Source organism: Sarcophilus harrisii, chromosome 2 (genome assembly GCF_902635505.1).
Source record: "Sarcophilus harrisii chromosome 2, mSarHar1.11, whole genome shotgun sequence".
Lineage (NCBI taxonomy): Eukaryota > Metazoa > Chordata > Mammalia > Dasyuromorphia > Dasyuridae > Sarcophilus > Sarcophilus harrisii.
In genome coordinates this window covers 623,901,353-623,918,863 of record NC_045427.1, presented here as the reverse complement: position 1 = coordinate 623,918,863, position 17,511 = coordinate 623,901,353, and the positions used below count along the sequence as shown (strand labels likewise).

General features: G+C 50.1%; 1 protein-coding gene across 3 annotated transcripts; it reads right to left on the bottom strand.

Annotated features, from left to right (window-relative positions):
• Positions 1-1,389: 1,389 nt before the first annotated feature.
• Positions 1,390-17,226, bottom strand: SCD (stearoyl-CoA desaturase). Of its 3 annotated transcripts, none has more exons than XM_031956692.1 (7): positions 17,208-17,226; positions 15,963-16,031; positions 14,674-14,968; positions 10,659-10,789; positions 8,957-9,162; positions 7,808-8,040; positions 4,545-4,841 (listed from the first exon to the last, which is right to left on the bottom strand). In XM_031956692.1, exons 2-7 carry the CDS (start codon positions 15,987-15,989, stop codon positions 4,642-4,644), a joined length of 1,092 nt encoding a protein of 363 aa, XP_031812552.1. In that variant the 5' UTR covers positions 15,990-16,031; positions 17,208-17,226; the 3' UTR covers positions 4,545-4,641. The 3 variants fall into 3 exon arrangements, with proteins under 3 accessions (XP_003759259.1, XP_031812552.1, XP_031812551.1); XM_031956691.1 differs by lacking the exon at positions 17,208-17,226 and adding an exon at positions 16,126-16,521; XM_003759211.4 differs by lacking the exon at positions 17,208-17,226 and having other exon boundaries at positions 1,390-4,841; positions 15,963-16,521.
• Between the last annotated feature and the right edge of the window lie 285 nt (positions 17,227-17,511).

Genomic DNA, 17,511 nt, shown 5'->3' with positions numbered 1-17,511 from the left:
TGGATACCAGTGTTCCCTTGGAATCCCTCAGATTGCTCATCCCCCTGGAGCAGGCAGCAACTAGGATGTGCCCAGATCCTGAGCCTGCTGATTAATAGAAGACCTGGTAAGGGGGCAGTCTCCTGAGTACCAGCTCCTGGCTTCACTGTAACTAGTCCATTCCCCAGCAAGACGTATCTTCCAAGCGAGATTCATGCCCTTTCCCTGGAGCATCTGCCTCCTCTACCGGGACTTCTGCAATTGCCCTAATTGAATGCCCCAGTGACCAGGTGAAATTGAATATGGGAGGCCATGGCCAAAGAACCGGGCCAATTGGTCCCGACATCCAAGCATCCACTCCAATGTTGGGACTAATACCCTCGGAAGTCCGGCCCGGATGCGCGTTAGCCCGGCCGGGCACATTTAGGTGCAGACAAGCGCCCAGGGGTATGCAAAGGCAGCCAGCTGCGCTCAGGGTGCAAACTCAAGACGTTGGCTGTAGTTGCACTACATGCCGGCCTCTGGTTGTTGAGTCCACGTGCGTGTGCTTCTCTATACACGAGTCAGGGTGCCTAGGAGGGGCTCACCGTGAGCACGTGGGGACAGGGAGGGTCCTGTCCTAACCCCCAGACTGCAGCTGACTGCTGCTTTACGTTTTGACTCCGCTCACCCCCACCCCCAGATCCCTGGTTCAAGGAGTGGCAAAAACCCAAGCCATCTTCGTTGGGGGAGGGGAAAGCAGGGTCGTGGAGGGCAAGTGGGCACGATTCTAGGGTTAAGGGGGCGAGGCAGACCCCTCCCCTTTTCCAATGCTGAGCTGGCTACTACAGCTCTCGGAGTCGGGAGGAGCGCTTACGGGATGGAACAGGGAACTTCCCAGAACCAGACTGTTGGGAAGAGGGAGGCTCCACTCCTAGCCCCCCAACTTCCTTCTCCCCGACCCCTCCGCCCCAGGTCTTCGGTTCAAGAAGCAGCCAAGTTTTCTCTGCCCAGATCTCTTAGCTCTTGCTCCAGGGAGGCATTGTGGGGGAGCGCAAGGGGCCAGGCAGGTCCCCCCTTCCCAATGCTGAGCTGGCTACCTACAGCCTCCGAGTCGGGAGGAGCGCCTACGGGATGGGAGGGGCAGGCAACTAGCCAGAACCAGCTGGCTGGTGAAGAGGTGGGGGGCGGGGAGACTTGCTAGCTCCAGTTACGTGTCTGCCGGCAGGACCTGAGCCCCAGCCTTCATTTAACCCAGAGTAACCTTTCCTCCAGTCACCAGGCCTGGGAGGGAGCAGGGTAAAGGGGCGGGGTCGGCTCCAACAGCTCCTGTGGGTTTCCCACTCTTAAAGGGACAGAATCCAGCTAGGGTGACGGAACCTTATCTAGCAGGGCGAGGGAGCGAGCGCCCGAATCCTTCGACACAACGCATTCAGATTCACTTCACTTTTATTATGAACAAACACAATCTCAGATCAGTAAATGACTTTAGAGTCAATATTAATAGAAATTATTCCAAAATTATTTTTCGCAGGTCACAGATACTACAATCCAAAATAAAGGAAAAAAATTCCCAACCCAGGAAAAGGTATCCTGTTCACGTTTCCATAGCAACAGAGTTGCTGAGCTCTCCAGCTTCACCCCCTTTCCCCCCAATCCACTCCCTTCCCAACATGCTCAGCTCAGCCACTCCATCTCTACCCCGAGCCAGGTTTCTAGAGGTCCCCGTATCTTGTAGGAAACTCCCTCAGCTGAAGGATTCCAAGGTGCTTTACAAACATTAGTCCCGCCTCACAACTGCCCTGTGAGGTAGGTCAGTATTATTATCCCTATTTTTAACAGACAGGGAAACTGAGGCACAGAATAGTAAAATTAAGCGACTTGCCCAGGGTCACACAGCAAGTCAGTGGCGCCAGAGCTCGGAGGGGTGGCCCTCTCCCTAAACCACTACAAGTAACACAGCCATCTTATTTCGTTCAATTTCTTGCTCTGGCTTGTATGACCTGAACTTTTGAAGAGAACATTCAGGATACAAGCAAACCAAGGGGAAAGTTTCTATTTTAAATGCTGCAACCATCTTTTAATCTAATTAAAAAAAAAAAAACAAAACAACACCTAAATCAAATACATTCAAATTACTTTCACCCAACACGCGGGCCCCTTAACAAGAAAGCCCCCAGAGAAAAAACAAAAACGAAACAAATTTTTCTTCTCCAACTGAAGCACAGAAATGCAGTCCCACAGTAAATCGTCAATTCTCCTGCTGGGTCTGGGTCCTCGGCTCTTCCACCAGCTGCTCCCTCTAGTCAGAGAGGCTGTAGAGAAGCAATAAGGAGGAGTGGAGGCAGACTCACTCTCAATACTGATTAGAACCCATAGAAGGCACCCAGAAGAATTTGTTAGTCTGCCCACAGAGCAAGGACTAATGGGAATTCAGGGTCTGTCAGTCCCGAGTCCATTTTTAATTGTTTGCAAATATATTCTTTTGCTTTGAGCTTTGCCATCTTCTCAAAGAGTGTTCCTTCCCCCTGAGAGTCAAGACAAGATGCCAGGACCCCATCTGGCCTTGTACAGGGTTGGAGCACAGGGTCTCCACTGAACATTTGTTAGAAGAGACAAGCCGTTTTCATTGTACTTATTTTGTGATGTCTGGTGGGATTAAAATTCCCAACAGACCTCTCTTAGGGGGAGGTCCACAAAAGGCCAGCAGATCTAAACTAAACATGGACATAACTATTTCTTTCCTGCTGGAACGAACAGCTCAAAAGCCTGGATTTTCAGACCTGTTTTGAACCTTCTATCCAGGCCTGTTTATTCTTAAAACCCAGACAGAAAACAAGCTGCTCCCTCCAAGCCCCAGCCCAACCATGGGGCTGGCCCTCCCAGTAAGACAGCAGCAAAGCCAGGGGAATACAAGGGAAGATGCTCTGAAATCCCTCAAGGCCCAGTGGTGACAGCCCCTGGCTAGATGGTGGGAACATTCCCTTAAGCCAGCAGGGCAAAAAACAAAAACCAAAAAAAATGTGGCCTTTCCCTAGTTCTGGCAGGTGAGGAGGAAGAGTGAGGTCCTCTTCCAGTGATTTCCCTTCCTAACAAGAAAAGTCCACTCAGTTCCCTCTAAAGCAGCCAGAAGCCCTCTGCCACTCAGCAGCCCTGGCTTTGGCTCACAGTTAACTCGGTCCACCCAGTATGCTGAGGATGAGAAGGGGTGGAAAACCTCCTCCCTTCCCAGTGGCTGGCTCACTGGGATGGCACTAGCATTCAGTTGGGGATTAGCTGAGCTTCCATCTGACCCTGGGATGTTCCCCAGCAGGTTTGCCAGCTCTGCCTTGAGTCAGCAGGATTAATGGGCCAGTGAGGGAAGGAAGAGGCGATGCAGGTCAACTGAATTGGGGTAGCCACATTATAGAGGGAACATCAGTGGTGTTTCCTGCCCCTGAGCAATTGCTGCCTGCCCAGAGAAAGGAGGGGGAAAGAGGTCAGGAAGACGAGGAGAAACCAAGGGTAAGCCCCTAAATCCCTGCTGTGTCTCCCCAGGCAAGTTCTAGGCTCTGGAAGGTATGAGAGAATGTGGGAAAAATAGATAAAGACAGGGTGTGTATATGCTCCAGAAGGGACCTCCATGGTAGCCATTTTCTAGAGGGAGAGGAACGACCTCAGACCCTTCAAATTTGACCTGTTTTATCAGACCAGCTTTCAAACTGGGAAACCCCAGGAAAGAACTATGACCTTTGAAACACTGGCCCGGATCTTTCCTCCGTAATGTAAGCTTGGAACCCTAGTTTATTGGGGCCCTGTTCAGCAGTGAAAGGCAGGGGAGCCATCACTCCCAAAGCTCCTGTATGGAAGCGGGAGGGTGTGGAGGGGTGAGAATGTGGAGGTTGGTTTCTTTTACATTTTCCAATGAATGGCTGTTTCCTTAACTTGTTCCCCATACTTTCTTTAGGTCAGGTCAATTTCATTAGGAACCAGAGACTTGCCCCTTAGTTCCCTAGGTGTGCTTAATGTTGCCTTGCCCTAAGCTTTCTGGGAAGCAGTCACCCATGGTTTAGCATCCCACTAGCCACACCCAACTTCAGGCAGTTGGGACAGAGAGCAGGCCCACTTTGTTGAGGAGTGGGCTGGCGGGATGATTGGCAGAGACTTTGGCCTTCTTTCTCACACCTCCCCCCAAATACAGTGGGCAGGCGACTTCCTTTCTCCCTGCCTCTGTTTCCAGAAGAAAACAGCAGCCAAGAAGAATGACCCTCCACTCCAGTTGGAAGGGAATGAGGTTGGCCCGAAGGAGCTGGGAAAGTAGCCCTACTCCTCATCCCTGGGGGTTCAGGGGGGCCCAAAGGAAGAGAATCACTGAGGGGAAAGACCAACAGTGACACTCCAGAGAGCCAGCCCAGAGCACACCAGCCGCTTGCTTAGGAGGCAGGGAAGGTGGGAGGGGAAAAAAGGGAAGGGAAGGGGATCAGAACAGGGGAAGGAGAAGGAGGAAAAGGAAAAGAGAGATCATCTCAGCATTCACAAAGGCAGAGTTGTTGGCTTTCAATACATTTGCATTGTAAAGGAATACTGTATTGGAATGGGTTAAAAAAATCATCATCTTTAGCATCTGGTAGCATTATTCAGTAGTTAATAAAGAGAACATTAGACCTCTGCCTTGCTGGCTTGCTGGGGGTAGGGAGGGAGGCCTCAGCGGCCCTTCCAGCTCCCTTCACCAGTTCTGGCGCATCTGGCCTCGATGGCTGCCTTGGAGACTTTCTTTCGGTCGTACGCCAAGCCGAGGAGACACATGCAGTCGATGAAGAAGGTGGTGAAATTGATGTGCCAGCGGTATTCGCTGGCGGAGTAATCGTAGGGGAAGGTGTGGTGGTAGTTGTGGAAGCCTTCACCTGTTACAGGGGAGAAGAGGGGGGTTGAGCGAATTCACAGAAGCGCCTCAACCCTTTGGGAGTCACGACTCAGAGTGCAAGGGCGGAAACCACTTCAATGGGTGGACTCTGCCTTACCTGCCAACCAATCGACCCACAAGCACCAGTTCTCTGCCTACTAGGTGCCAGGCACATAGTAGGGAAACAGAGATCATCCCTCCCCTCAAAAACTTTCATTTTATTGGAGCAGCACCAACACAGAGCCAGGCTAAGTGTGTATAAAATATATGCAAAGTAAATACCAAGAACTTTGGGTTGGAGGTAAAGGAACTAATACTTGATGGTCCATAAACAGGAAAGGAGCTGAGCTCTCAAAGAAACTAGAGGAAGAAAGGGATGGCATTAACAGTGTAGGGCACAGCCTGGGCAAAGACATAGAGCTGGAACTGGCCCGTCATTTCTAAAGATCAGTAGGACTGGAATGCAAGTGTACAGAAAAAGCAGCCAAGTGCACCAGGCCTAAAAGGTAGGTTGGCACCAGGCTGTGAAAGGCTTTAAATGCCAAGCAGAAAGAGTCCACTTAATCCTGGAGCCAATGAGGAGCCAGTGCAGTGTGACCCATGCTTGAGGGGAAAAAAATCACTTGCGCAGCTAGGGGTGAAGAGACTTAGAGACTTGAAAAACAGGAGTCCAATTAAGGGATGACTTCAACAATCCAAGTTGAATCCATGATGGCCTGAACAAGCAGTTAGAGGAAGAAGAGAAGGTCAAGACATCTCTGGGCAATGCGAGAAGAAAGAAATTTAGGAAAGAGCTCTGGAATCCCTGCCTGCAGCTATCCTTGGCTCAGCAAATGCTGGCATAGCTAAGCTTCCTCTCTAAACTCCAGGTTCTCTAGGGAGGTAGCCTATGAAATCTCTCCTGGGTCCCAGCCAGAGAGCTAAAAATCCCCACACAAATGGGATTCTGGGGCAGTAAGGGCAAGTTTCCTTTTGGCCGAATAAAAAAAAAAAAAAAAAAAAAAAAAGCTATTTACACAGTAAACACAGTATGTTTATGATACTATTGTTTTTGAGCTTTACAACTCGAGGCATTATTATCCCCTTTTACAGATGAGGAAACTGAACTTAGGCCTTCCTGGCACCAGGGTCACATAGCTAGTTAAATATCAGGCTGGATGAACTCTTAAGAAGCCATCTAGCTGCCCAAGGGAAGGGACTTTAGAAGACTTAACCCTCTCCAACCAAAGATAGTGAACTGGGGCCTGAAGAGATTAAGTCCCAGCCCAAGACCATCAGATTTGACTGCATTATGGAGGGGTTTCCCTGAGCCCAGGAAGAGATTTCTAAGTCTTGCCCAATGCCCTGGGCCAGGGCTTCCTTTTCCATTTGGTAGACAGGGGTGACAGTAGTGACCTACACTGAAGGTCCCGGGGTTCTCTAATAAACATGCTTCTCCAGCCCCAGACTGATAAAAGTGCTCCAGAAACATCAATGACACTATTAATAACATCTGAGGGCAGGATGTCCTGGCTAAATGACACAGGGCCAGAAATCATGAGCTACAGTGTCTCTCCAACACCTGCTTATCTACAATGTGAACTCTGTGGGTGGGAAGGGATAACCCTGGGGATAAAGGTTGAGGCTGGCCATCGGTACCAACGTGTAGAGATCCAAAGGCAGAAAAGAAAGGGACCTCTAGATGTGACACAGGCTTCAAACTGGGGGGCAGCAAGGGCTGACTCAGGAGGCTGAGTAGGGAGGAGCATCTCCTGGTGGACTAGGGACAGAGAGCAAGCGCAGGAGGATTTCTGCCGCCACTGTGGGCAAAGAGCATTGAGGACTTGGTGAATATGGGATGAGTTCAAAGCCCAATTGCTGTTTGCTTCTGCCTCTCCTAGATTTCTCCGTTTATTGTTTTAAGCAACTTTCATGTGCCAGAAAAGGCTACTATTTGAATTTTAAAAAATTTGTGTACCAGAACACAATAACAGAGGTCAAGGAAGGTAGACAATGGCCAACAGGGAACCTAAAATCAACATGCTAGCATTGGGCTTGTGGTCAAAGCCTAGAGAGAAGGTACAGGGCAGAGGGTCACTTCTATAAGACAATGAAATGTGACGCCAGGGTGATCAAACAGGGAGTAGAGTGCAAACCAGAGACAGAAGCCATTGGCCTTAGTAAGAAGAACAGAGGCACTGGAAAAGGGAACCAGGATCTATGGGGTCACGGATTTAAGAGCCAGAAGGACCTTAAGTCACCTTCTTTGGGGAAGAGCTAGTGAGATGAAGTGATTTGTGTAAGGGCCTTTATCCTTTCAGCCATAAGTGAGAGAAGTGGGATTCTCATCTAGAGCGAGATTCCCAAGGCCAGCTACCTTTTCTACCCATTGGACAGCGAGACAGGAAGTGCAAAATACCTGTAGTTAGATGAGCTAGAAGGGACACTTAAGTCACCCCACTCATTTAAAGATGCTAATTTAGACACAGAATTGAGGCCCACAGAGGTTAGGTGATTTGGTTAGGCCAGGAGAGGAAGTAGATATATGTATGCATTACAACAGGGAGAGGTAATCCCATATAACCTTGACTACAGGGCTGAGCCACACCCTCAAAAATGGATGAGTGGGTGGGAGGGGCAATCTAGGCAAAGAATAAGGAAGAATGGGTGGAAAGGAGAGGGACAAGAACACTCAGTGAACAGGGACAGAGTAACAACTAACCTTGATTGCACCAGTGAATGGCCAAGCTCCTGCCCGGAAATCAAATCTGATCATGGGGATGGATGCTATTAACTGAGGGACCAAGATCAGGTCACCATTTTGGTAAAGGGTTAATTTATAACGATCAGAGAGACAGCACTTCTGTTTTCTGGTCAGTCTGGATTGAGAGATTCCCCCCTCAATTACTGTTGTGCTCTTTGGAAAATTTCTCACCCAAGCTAGACTAGAGTTAAACCAAGACAAAGCAGGTTGCACTGGGAACTTACCTACAGCTCCAAGGGCCACCAAGATATTCTCTCGGGGGTTGATGTTCTTGTCATAGGGCCGGGTGCCATACATATGAGCAGCGCTGTTCACCAGCCAGGTGGCATTCAGTACGACAGCATACCGTAGGAGGGTGGCAACAAACAGGCTGTGAGTAAAACTTTCTCCCCAGAAGTAACAGGGGACGAATGTGGGGAATATGAAGCACATGAGGAGGATGCCAGGCTTGTAGTATCTGTCAAGAAAAGATGGAGCACATGAAGTCAAGGATCCCTTCCTTAAGGCAGGAAGCCCCTGCTATCAATCCTCAGGTAGGCTGTTACCTTTGTTACCCTAGATGAGAGGGAGGGTGGGTGGATGAGTTAGGACAGGAGCAGATTGGATTCTGGAGCTAAAAAGAATCTTAGAAACTGCCTTTCTAATTTTATAGAAATTATAACCTTTCTCAATTTTAGAGATGAGGAAATTGAGAGATTCAACAATTTACCTCAGGTGACCTAAACAGTATCTAATATGGGATTTGAACCTAAGTTCTCACATGGCCTTTGCCGTCCTTCCTAGGTTTCAGTTCCTGCCTGCCTGCTCAGTTTTTACATACAGCCCCAGAGAGGTATGGCTCTCTTCCACTCCTAAAGATCCTTAATCGCAGGATATTGGACACAGCCAGGCTAGGGAATAATGAAATATTCCCATTTCTATAGTGCTTCAGACACATCACCTGACTTCACAATTGTGAGGGAGGCATTTTGGAAGCTCAAGAGATAGCAAGGGATTTGCTTGGCGACCACCTCATGATTTAGGCACTAAATGTATCTAGACTTTACTAACTACACATAAGCCCAACATTTTAACTACTAGGCTGTGCTGAAAAAAAAAAATCACCTAAGTAGCTACAAAGCATTTCTTAAAACAATCACTATGTAGGAAGCATTATATTGGGAACTTCACACAATCAATACTTCCAACAAACCCTGGGAGGTGGATGCTATTGTTATTTCCATTTTATAGATGAAGAAACTGAGGCAGACTCAAAGTGAGTTGTTCAGGATCTTCCAACTAGTAAATGACCGAGGTTGAAGTTGAACACAAGTTTCCTGACTCGAAGCCCAGGCACTCTCACCACTAAGTTCTCTTGGCCCCCATCTACTCACCTCCTCTGGAACATCACCAGCTTCTCAGATTTCAGATCGGACAGGTCAAGCAAACGGCCCTTCTCAATGACATCTGGGTGTTTGCGCACTAGCAGCCAGCCCACATGGGAGAAGAAAAACCCACGGCGGGCATTATGGGGATCAGCATCTGTCTCAGAGAACTTATGATGGACACGGTGGTCCCTGGACCACTCGAAAATGTCATTCTGGAAGTAGAAAAAAAGAGATGAGTAAGCATAAGGTAAGGAAAAGCAAGACATCTGAGGACGATCAGACCAACTGACTGGTCTTCACTTTAGATCACAAGGGACATTTTGCAGGTTCAGATACCCCAAGACACAAAGCTGGCTTCTTCCTCTCTGATTGGGGTACATAGCATCAAGCTGCTAGCTCTCCTGGGCAATGTTTCACTGGAGAAAGGTTTCACTGGACTGGACTGGCTAGCCTAGCCTAGCCTAGCCTAGCCTAGCCTAGCCATCTCCCACTGCCAAAAACAGCCAGCCTACCAGGAACCCTGGTTCTACTGTAAGTATATCTGGCCCCTCCCAATTGTCAGCCACATTGCAGAATTAGTCCCATTCCGTGTGTTGACATCCTACAGGCCCTGACAAATGCCCTCCAGAAATGTAGAGCTCAATTGCATCACAGAGGAGAGGAGAGGTAACCTAGAGGATATATAGTACCAGAGTAAATACCAAGTCATATGCAAGGTAGGGGCATAGTGTTCAGTCTCCTCCACCCCAACAAGAGGCAGGCTCTCGCAGAATTATTTACATCCCTATACCTTGGAGCTGAACAGTGCGTTAGGAGTTAAAGTTCTTCCCTAGCTTTTGGAGCTTCTTTCTTAAGAAAGATCGACTCTTGACCCAGCTGGCCTGAGAGCAAGCTATAGTTTCAGATAGGTCCAGATCGGCTGGAAGAGTAGATCTTGATTCTGTAGATCTGAGGGGGAACAGGAGCTCACACGGATCTCTATGAGATTTGGCTAATTGCCTACACAAAGGAACACCCAGTGGGTGAGCTCTTCAAGAGTGGAATACATACCCATTGTCAGGAGCCTAACCTAGTACAAGGACAGAATAGTGTGACCCCAGAAGAAAGCCCCTAGAAGCTACATTATAGAAATGTAAAAATTATATAAAATCACAGAGCTGGGAGAGATGTTGTAGGAGCCTGAAACCCAAAGATTTTCTAACCCTTTTGCATTATTCACTCCTTTTGGGCAGTATGGAGAGACCTGTAAATCCCTTTTCAGAATGTTTTTAAATGCATAAGATACATAGGATTACAAAGGAAACCAATTAATCCGAATGCAGTTTATCTGCATATTTTAAAAACAAATCCACAGAACTCTGGTTAAGAAGATCCTGCTCTAATCCCATTGGAGCTCACTCATTTGTAGATCTAAGCTACATGTTTAGCAAGTAGTAGGCACTTAATAAATGCTTATTTTTGATGTACTGACTATTCTTCTATATTCTAGAAGCATTTACTATATTTACTTGAAGCATTAACCCATTAATTAAAGCATGACTTATGCTACCATAGGTGCTTACTAAGTCTCTTCCTCTTTTCCTAGATGTAAAACCAGAGTTCCATGTTGGGGAGTTTCAAGGGTGAAAGGAAAAAGCCCAAAACCTGAATGGGACCCGTTAGAGCAGGTAAACAAAGAATGGGAACGGAAGGAAGGCCAGCTCCTCACCTGGAAGGCCATGGTGTTAGCGATCATCAGAATGATCCGGAGGGGCAGGCGTGCCTTGTAGGTTCTGTGACTCCAGAGGCGGTGGGCTCCAGCAGTGATGCCCAGGGCGCTGACCAGGTAGTACCCAAATGCTGTTTGCCAGGAGGAAGAAAAGACAAAGGGGAGAGGGAGAAAGTTAATAAACATTGTTTCCTTGTACATTTCCTCCAATGTACATTGCTTCCTTGTACATTTCTTTGAATGCACATTTCCTTCTTGTAGATTTCCGCCAATGTATATTTCCTTCTGGTACATTTCCTCCAATGTACATTGTTTCTTTGTCAGAGGAAGAAATGGAAAGGGCCAGTCTTGGGAGAAAGGAAGGCCATTCATTGCTGAGCGAGCATTCGTTCTGACCCAGATCTGTTTGTAATTGGTACCTTAGGTTTCACTTCCCTGGAGCCTAAGAATCTCCCAGCCACCTCCCAAGGGCTTGAAGGAGGCTGTGGAGATAGTATCTCTGGGCACAGAGAGCAAGCCAGAGAGCACCCTCCCAGCACAGACTCCAAGGGCTGGCTGCGGGCAGAGAGGCTCCAGCTGGGGGCTGGTTTCCCTAGTCCAGGGATTCGATAGGACTGCTCCTTTGAACTTCAAACTTTCTCCATTAGTCAGCCCACTCTCTTTAAAGGTAAAGCTACTTATTTCCAGACAGTGCCCGGAACAGTTTAGAAACTTCAGCTTTACATGTGAGAAGTCTCCAGGACTCTGAGTGAGAACCGAAGCACCATAGAGTTATCAGGCACATTTTCTGCCTAATGATGGTCTTGTAAGGTCATTCCATTTCCCAAAGGATATTTCCTCTTATTTCCAGATCATTGGGAAGTAGAGGTAGGGAAAGCAATTAGCAGCTGCTCACAATATTGAATCCCATTAAGGGGGTAGAGGAAGGATGCCTATCGAGCCATAAGCCATCACTGGCCACTGTCCTATTAATTTATGCCAGAGGCCAGCGTTCAGGAAATCAATGTTTAGTCAGGGGGGAGTGTGTTCAATTAGTGAATGAATTAGAAGACGATGGATTCAAATTCCATCTTTTTGAGTGAAGCAGTGACTACCGAGTCAGAGCATCTATATTCAAACACTGCCACTTAAACAAGTCACTCAGTGGTCCTGGGTCCTTCCTGCTTCCCCCTTGGTCAAACCCAAGGGTTGGGACTAGATTGCTTCAAAGGTCCCTTTGCAGCTGGAGATCAATGGGTCTATTGTCCTCATCTGTAAAATGGGGATAATAACAGCATCCTCCTCAAAGAGCTCTTGTCAGAGTCAAAGGAGAGAACAGATGAAAAGTGGCTTTTTGTGTGTGGTTTTTTTTTTTTTTTTTTACTATGCAAATGTTAGTTGTAGCTTTAACCCAGTCCACCTGTTTCTTCTTCCAAGGACTTTGGGGCTCTCCTTAAAGACAAGGATTTTTAATGGAATCCTTTCAATGGAATCCTTTTAATGGAATCCACTTCAATCCCTAACTCTTGTCACCTAAGAAGGATCCAATCCATCTTCAGACACCTGAGGGAGGCTCTCTCCACAGTGAAACAAATCCAAGCTACTAAATTCATACCAGAAAGATGGGCCTGGGATCTTTTAGCCTCCCTGTCCTGGATAAGGTCCTCATCCCTTGCATTCTGTATTCACCAAGCCTCAAACTTTCACATTAACCTCAGCACATTTTCAAAGGTCAGAGTACAAACCCATCTGTGCAGCCAGGGAAACCAAGGCATAGATTATGGGTACAGACTTGCCCAAAGCACAGTGAGTCAGTGGGTGAAGCTAGGAATAGAACCCAGGAGTCCCAACTCCCACACTCTGGCTTCTTTCTCTTACTACACCCACAGAGTCTGTCAAAGGAAGAACAAAACCCAAAGGGAAGGCTATTAGAATCTCTGGGGAGAAGATCTCGGGGAAGGGGGGGGGGGGAGAAGAAAACACACACACACACACACACACACACACACACACACACACACAACTATCATTGAGTCAGCATTGAGCACTGCCAGGCACAGCCCAGCCTAAAGAAGCTTTAGTCAGATTCTTTCTGATGGAAAAAATGAGGTTCAAATGGGCAGAGAAAGGGTCTTTTAAGCTTTTCTCCAAAGGATCTCTGAATCTTGCCTCTCCTCATCTTGGCTCTCCCGGCTGCCAAGCCCCACAGGATAAAAGATGGTCAGGACCCCAGGTCCTGGCTGGACCTACCAGGATAGATGGGAGGAGCCCAAAGCCCTAATTCCTCTCTGCCAACCCTACACTGGGGCACCACCAGCTTTTCCTCCTGGGGCAGAGTAGGGTAGTACCTTGGGGGTAAACCAAGATAGCCCCTTCTATAATGCATCATGTTCATTTCACCTCCCCCAGGATTTTTCAAACATGCAGACCCTCTACCCCTCTTATCTTCCCTCTACCCCCTTAGTAGGATTAAACATAGACCTCTCACAAGATCCAGGCTGGAAAAAAGCTGCTTCACAGCCCAGTTCATCTTCCCTTCTCTCTGTTGGAGACTCCTGACCTTTGACCTGTCTTGCCACTGCAGATCCGGCCAGGACAGAGCAGAGCTGGTGGGCTCCTACATGTAAGAACTCTTCCTTCCTGAGCCTGGTCTGGGCTAGTCTACCTCTCCTGGGCTTCACACCCTATCCCTGGGAACTGAAGGGACACAGCCTCCTTCAGTCTACAGTTGAGAAAGGATTATATTACTGTCCCCATTCTTCAACTGGAGAAAAAGGCCCTGAAGAAAGATGGCTCAGGGCAACATTTCCCGGTCTCCGGCAGAAGGTCAGGGGCCTCCAAGTCAAGATTTTCAACTTTGGGGAAGCCTGAGGTGTCACCCAGGGGAGAAATGACCTGCTGGACCCTTATGGATAAATGGAACAGAAACCTGTCCTGAGAAGAAAAACTGATGTCTCTCAGTGGGCTAAAGTTTGCGAAGTACTATTCTCTTTGGAATCTTACACACTGAGGTGCAACTAGAGACATTATTAGCTCCATTTTCCAGACAAGGAAGCTGAGGTAAAGGTGTTTGCCTTTCGGCAGAATTTGCCTAGGACCTCTGCTGACCCCCAGGCTAACAATCTATTATCCTTCCCCCTTCTGCTTCCACAAGTGGGCTTTGTAAATGTCCTTGGCTCAGCCTCTCATTTTATACCATGTGGGCCCCCCTCTTACTTTAGGACTCAGGAAAGTAATAATACTCAACTCCTTTGGGATCTGGATGGAGGGACCCTAGAAGCCTGTTTGCTTTTGCCCTTTCCCTGCCAGCTTGTAACCTCAGAATGGGAGGGATGGGGCCACCTCTGTGAGTGGCACATGTGGGAGGCCCTGGGACCAGCACACACAGATGGAGGGCCCCTGAAAAGCCCCATCAGAGCTGAGCTGCTTCTCCTAAAGCGGCCCTTTGTTACTTAGCTGGCACAAGGCCTGGGGTCTGCTCCCTGTTCCCCTTGGCTCCCTGTCCTGTCCAGGCCTGTCCTGCCTGCTCCAGGCCAGCATGACTTGCCTCGGCCCTTCCTCCAGGGCAGCCAAATCCCAGGGGCCAGGGGCGGCAGTGGGAGATGGAGAAAACAGGGAGAGTTGTGGTTGAAGCAGGCAAGATGGATGTCTCTGGGGAGAAAGGTTCATGAGGTTTGCTGCTTTTTAAGACCAGGCTTGTGGCACTAATTATATGCTCAGGCACACCCAGCTACCACAACCATGTAACATGGACATGGGAATCTTCCTTGAGCCTCTCCCTACTAGGAAGAAATCAGGCTGGCTCTAGGGGGACACAAAGGAGGGGCTCCTTTCCTGGCAGAAAAGTGGGCAGCTAATTTCTGCTACTCCTTGGTGGGGTGGCCAGGACCTCCAGCAAGCCAGGGCACTACTATCTCGGGGTACCTTTTCCCCCACAGCAAGGATTAAGGGGGCCCCCTCCTGCACCCATAAAGGGGACCTGCCCCTCGGACCAGCACGACACTCCCCGGCTGGGCCACGAGGCTGGGCAACTTACCCCAGAGCAAGGTATACACATGAGAGGAAGGCAGCAGGAAGATCCCATACACGGCTCCCAAGTGAAGCAGGCCCATCAGGATGATGTTCCTCCAGACATAGATGAACTTGGGTTTGGGACCATCCTTCTCCCGATAAGTGGGGTCAAACATGTCGTCCCGCATCTCATAGCTGATCCCCTCTTCATCCTTCTCAAGGGGTGCTTTTGACGCTCCTTTGGTTGCTCCGTTCTGCAGAGCCCTGGAGGAAGGGGCTGTGATGGTGGTCGTGGTGGTCATAGTGTAGGAGGGAGAGATCTGGGAAATTAAGAAAAAAAAAAAAAAAAAGCACTACAATGAATCCTATTAAGGGTACAGGGGGGTAAAGAGCCTTGAATGGGGACCTGGGTTTGAATCCTGGCTGGGCTATGAATAACGACCACAGGAAGCTACTTCCTCTTTCTGGGCCTCAGTTTCCTGTGAAATGAGGAGGTTGGACTAAGTAGCTTTGAAGTCCCTTTGAGATCTAGATTTATGATCCTCTGGGCTCCATTACCTCTGCCACAGTTCAACCCAGCAGGATAGATTCCTAGATGAAGATTAAGATAAGTTCCCAGAGAGCAGAGAAGAAGTCTTTTGCCTCAGTTTCCCTAAAGCCTAGCACTTGGTTCTTGGAACAATGCAGGCATTTATAAAACGTTTGTCCAACTGAATTGGCTCTGGTTCTGTCCCCGGAACCAAGAAAACTCAAGGGGCCCCTGGGGAAAAGAGACAGTAGAAATAGAAGATTTCGTATGAAAAGGAGGGAATCTTGAGGCCCCCAAAGGGAATGGGGAGAAGAGAGGGGGAAGGGCGCTTAGAGATCGCATCGAACTCTAGAAAGTGTTCTAAAACTAGGGCTTCCTTGGTGAATGGGAGAAAAATTCTGGGCTAAGGAGAAGGTCAACATCCTTTTAAGAGAGGAAAAATGCTCCCCTCCCAAAGCGTGGCAGCGGTGGGAGGGAGAGTCCGGTCTAGTAGCACGAGTAGGATGGGATCTATCAATGAACATGCGTTGGGTAAGCGGTTATACAAAGTCTGCCGTTCGGCCACTGGTTATTAGTGTGACCTTGGGCAAGTCTTAGTAAAATGGGGAGTGGGATGGCCAAGATGGTTTCCAACGTGCTTTCCCTCTCTAAATGCTGGGGTTTATCCTCGCCCCCCCCCCCGTTCTTCCCCCACGCACACCCCCGATCCTGCCTCCTCCTTCCCTCTCTCTGGCCGCCAGCTCGGGAGCTCCAGGGGCGCCCGGGCTTCTTCCAAGGGGCCTCACCTCCTCCTGTAGCAAATGGGCCGGCATCGGGATTCTCCGGGAGCAGGTCTCGCTCTTCTTGGACTGGAGCTGCCGAAGGAGAGGAGGCACTTGGACTCAGGATTGGGCTTTTCGAGAACGCAGGCCGCCCCTCCACCCCGCAGCTTCCCGCCCCGTCCCGCACCGCGCCGCCGCCGCTTTGCGCTCGAAGCCGGGCAAGTGCCCCGTTCGTCCGTCCGTTCTTTGGCTCGCTCTCAGCTCTCGGCGGCTCTCGCCTTTCTAGCTAGCTCTGTCCGCGTCCACGACCCAGACGCGTTCTGCTCTAGCCTCTCCGGTGGTGAGGATTTAAAGGCCCCAGCTGACGCCCGGGGACAGTGTCCTGGATTTCCTCAGACCCCTTTTATCCGCTGCCAACTCGGGCCAAAGTGCGTAGCAGGGGCCGTTGGCAGCGGCTGCCCGGCGTGGAGGGTGCGAGAGGGCGGGCGAGGGGAGGAGACAGAGTGCCGGGGCGTGGAGAGGGCCGGGGCCCGGACCGGGGCTAGAGCCGGGGATGCAGCCGCCGCAACCACTGCCGCCGCCGCCGCCGCCGGGGAAATGCTAATGATGCCTCTGTGCGCCCCAGCGCGCCATTGGCCGAGGGGAATTTGGTGCCACCTTATTCTGCCTTCGCCATTGGCTCGGTGCAATCTGCTGTTCCCTCTGCCGCGAGCGAGCGGCTGGGCCCCGACCCCTCGCTCACCCGCCGTCCACCCCCCAACTCAAGTCCCTCCCTCCTTCCTGCCTTCCCTCCTCCCCCCACTCCCCGCTTCCCAGCCTCGGGCCCTCAGTCCAAGCTGTGGACAACTGTTCCCCGCTGCGCATCCTGGGGGGGGGGGAGGGGGGGACCCGGAGGGGCGTTAGGGGTCCTCTCCGAGGGAGTGGCTAACCTGGGGGGAGGGGGGGAAGGAGAGAAATGGGGGATGGGAAGACGTGGGGAAGAGGTAGAAGGCTGCGATCCGGAGCATGGGGGAGCTCCTCAAAGTTTATCCTGAAGCCCCAAAGGGGCGTCCACCCCTCGCTCAGCATCCCTCCCCGCCTCTGCACGCCCGGGCCGAAACGTGAAGGCCATCGAGTATTGGGGCTCCAGAGCAAAGGGGATCCCAGAGGGGTCTCCCCACCTAAAGTCCCCTCCTTCGAATCCCCGTCTTCTTCCTCGGGGCTCTTCCCCCTGTCTGAAGTCACCCCAGGCCACAGCATTGTCCCCTCTAAAGTCCCCCTCCTCCTTACTGCAGCCCAGCTCCACGGCTAGACCCGGTGCCCAGCACTACAGAGACCAGCTGGTGACTTCAGACATGCGCATACCATGCCGAGCACCAGCTCGGCGTGTCTGGTCCCCCACAAGCGACCAGTGAATTCACACAATCACATCCCTACACTAGTGTAGACACACACCCCTTTACATTCACAAAGCTCCGGACTTACAAACTCGGGCCCCTGATGTACACCGGCAACTCTCCGCCACCACACGCCGGTGACTCTCACAAGCCTCCCAGACCAATGGCAACCGCGATCCTGGTTAATTACACAGGCC